Raw genomic sequence first — 2,500 nt, forward strand, 5'->3', positions numbered from 1 at the left:
AAAAAAAAAAAAAAAAAAAAAAAAAAAAAAAAAAAAAAAAAAAAAAAAAAAAAAAAAAAAGACTAACAGGCTCAAATTCCTCCACCGCAGCAGCAAATGTCTGAAATTTTTTTTGAATTTTTTTTCGAAAATTTTCGACGAAATTTACGACAAAAGGAATTCCTAAAAATTTATATAGAGGGGCCTCTGCGTCTAAAAAAAGGCGAATTCTCCTATATAAAAAGAAAAAAAAAAGAAAGAAGGCGTAAACCCTAAACCCTAAACCCTAATGATAACAATATTATAACATCAGAGAAAAGGATAAACATAAACATCTATGAGAAAGTTTTCTTCTAAGAAAAAAAAAAAAAAAAAAATCTATAAACCCTAAACCCTAAACCCTAAACCCTAAACCCTAAACCCTTGTATTGGATATTATATACTACAAACCTTTCATAGAGTACATCAATAAGACTAATAAATCTTCTGATTTCGTTAGGGTTTAGATCCATAAGATGTAAATCAGGAATATTATAGAGAGAAATTGTATGAAAAAAAGAAGAAATAAATAAATAATCTCCTGCCCCTAAATTATTACTACATAAATCATTAAAAGAGAATGCTGCAAACCCTTTTCCCATCCTTGGTACCTAAAAAGAAAGAAAAAGATTAATAAATGGTTTAGTAAGGTTTATTAGGGTTTACGATGGTTTATTAGGGTTTATTAGGGTTTATTAGGGTTTATTAGGGTTTATTAGGGTTTACGAGGGTTTATTAGGGTTTACGAGGGTTTATTAGGGTTTATTAGGGTTTACCTCTATATTTCTATTTCCTGGTAATAATAAATTTCCTTGAATTAGATTAGTGTTTGCTGCTTCCTCTAATTTATTAAATATTTTTTCTTTAGATCGAGGAGGAACATAAAATAATCTACAACTATTTGTTCCTCCTTTTGCTAACCTTTATGCAAAAAAAAAAAAGAAAAAAAAAATACAGGGGTTTAGGGTTTAGGGTTTAGGGTTTACAAGGATATGGTGTGCTGTAGAAAGGAGAATAGGCGGTAATTGTACGATTTCGCCAGAGGAGTAAAGGGTTTAGGGTTTAGGGTTTAGGATATAGTATTACGACAAAGAATTAGTGTTTATGAGGGTTTATGAAGGTTTATAAGGGTTTATAAGGGTTTATGAGGGTTTATGAGGGTTTATGAGGGTTTAGGGTTTACCGATAATCCTTTTTAGTCTCTAAATGATAAATATTACAAAACCCTTTTAATAAAGGAATAAAAGGAAGAAAAAGATCCCTATTTAATCCCCCTAAATATAAATCTTCTGGTGGTCTATTTGATGTAGATACTACTACTACACCTAGCTGCATGCATATAATTCACATTTCTACGGTTTAGGGTTTAGGGTTTAGGGTTTAGGGTTTGGGGGGGAAGAAGATGGGTGCTACTGAGATTCGGACAAATACCATTTTTCTAAACCCTAAACCCTAAACCCTTCTATAGAGAGAGGATAAAATGAGAGAGGGGTAACACAAAAAAGTATACCACCTAAACCCTAAACCCTAAACCCTAAACCCTAAACCCTAAACCCTAGACGTACCGAGAACAAACCCTCGAAGAGGCGTTTCATGATCATGGCGTCGGTTATGTGTACAACCTGCAAAACACTCCACTCAACCCTAAACCCTAAACCCTAAACCCTAGAAGTTGCGGGAGCGATTCAGAGAACGCTTTTCACCCCAATCCCTAAACACTAAACCCTAAACCCTTGCTAGGGTTTATTTAGGGTTTATCTAACCTGGAATTCATCGAAGCAAAGAACTTTAGCAGAAGATCTTATCTTCCTCGCTACCTCCATCAGAGGGTCTGCAACGGGTGGCTGTTGCTGCTTAACACGATGGAGTTCCTATGTATATATAAACAGCAAACACTAAATTAGGGTTTAGGGTTTGAGGATATTTAAGATGTAGGGTTTAGGGTTTAGAGGTGCCGATTGTGGAAACAAAACCATAAACCCTAAACCCCATCCTAAACCCAAATAATTAAAAAAAAAATTCTGAATTCTCCAAACCCTAAACCCTAAACCCTAAACCCTAAACCCTAAACCCTAGAAGCATACCTGATGTACATTAAGCATAAATTGATGGAAATGAACCCTAACTTTATCTTTTATGGATAAACACTCATAAAAAGCATCTAAGATCATCGTCTTTCCTTGCCCTACTCCTCCCCATATATATAAACCCTTTATTCTTGGATTAGGGTTTTCGGGTGTATACGCAGCTTCGCTACGTGGAGGAGGGTCTGAGATAAAGAAAATAACCCAAACCCTAAACCCTAAACCCTAAACCCTAACCATACCTAACGATAGATTTTTTTTACGAATAAAAATATAATTAAAAATAAATATAAATACAAATAAAATATAAACAAAATATAAATAAATAAGGAGAAAAAAAAAGAAAAAAAGACAAAAAAAGACAAAAAAAAAAAAATTACCTGCCTTTAAACGAGGAA

General features: G+C 33.4%; 1 protein-coding gene across 1 annotated transcript in view; it reads right to left on the reverse strand.

The window, feature by feature from the left end:
- Positions 1 to 1,427: 1,427 nt before the first annotated feature.
- Positions 1,428 to 2,500, reverse strand: part of EMWEY_00047250 (ATPase, AFG1 family domain-containing protein, putative) — a gene marked incomplete at both ends in the record, with an annotated part of 2,057 nt that continues 984 nt past the window's right edge. Inside the window, 5 exons of the mRNA XM_013477193.1 lie at positions 1,428 to 1,430; positions 1,584 to 1,640; positions 1,782 to 1,889; positions 2,103 to 2,287; positions 2,483 to 2,500. The exon at positions 2,483 to 2,500 is cut by the window's right edge and continues 37 nt beyond it. Coding sequence (XP_013332647.1) covers positions 1,428 to 1,430; positions 1,584 to 1,640; positions 1,782 to 1,889; positions 2,103 to 2,287; positions 2,483 to 2,500 — 371 coding nt within the window. The remainder of the gene's footprint in view (positions 1,431 to 1,583; positions 1,641 to 1,781; positions 1,890 to 2,102; positions 2,288 to 2,482) is intronic.

The sequence above is a fragment of the Eimeria maxima genome, genomic scaffold, assembly GCF_000499605.1.
Source record: "Eimeria maxima Weybridge genomic scaffold, Emw_scaff1015, whole genome shotgun sequence".
Classification (NCBI taxonomy): domain Eukaryota; phylum Apicomplexa; class Conoidasida; order Eucoccidiorida; family Eimeriidae; genus Eimeria; species Eimeria maxima.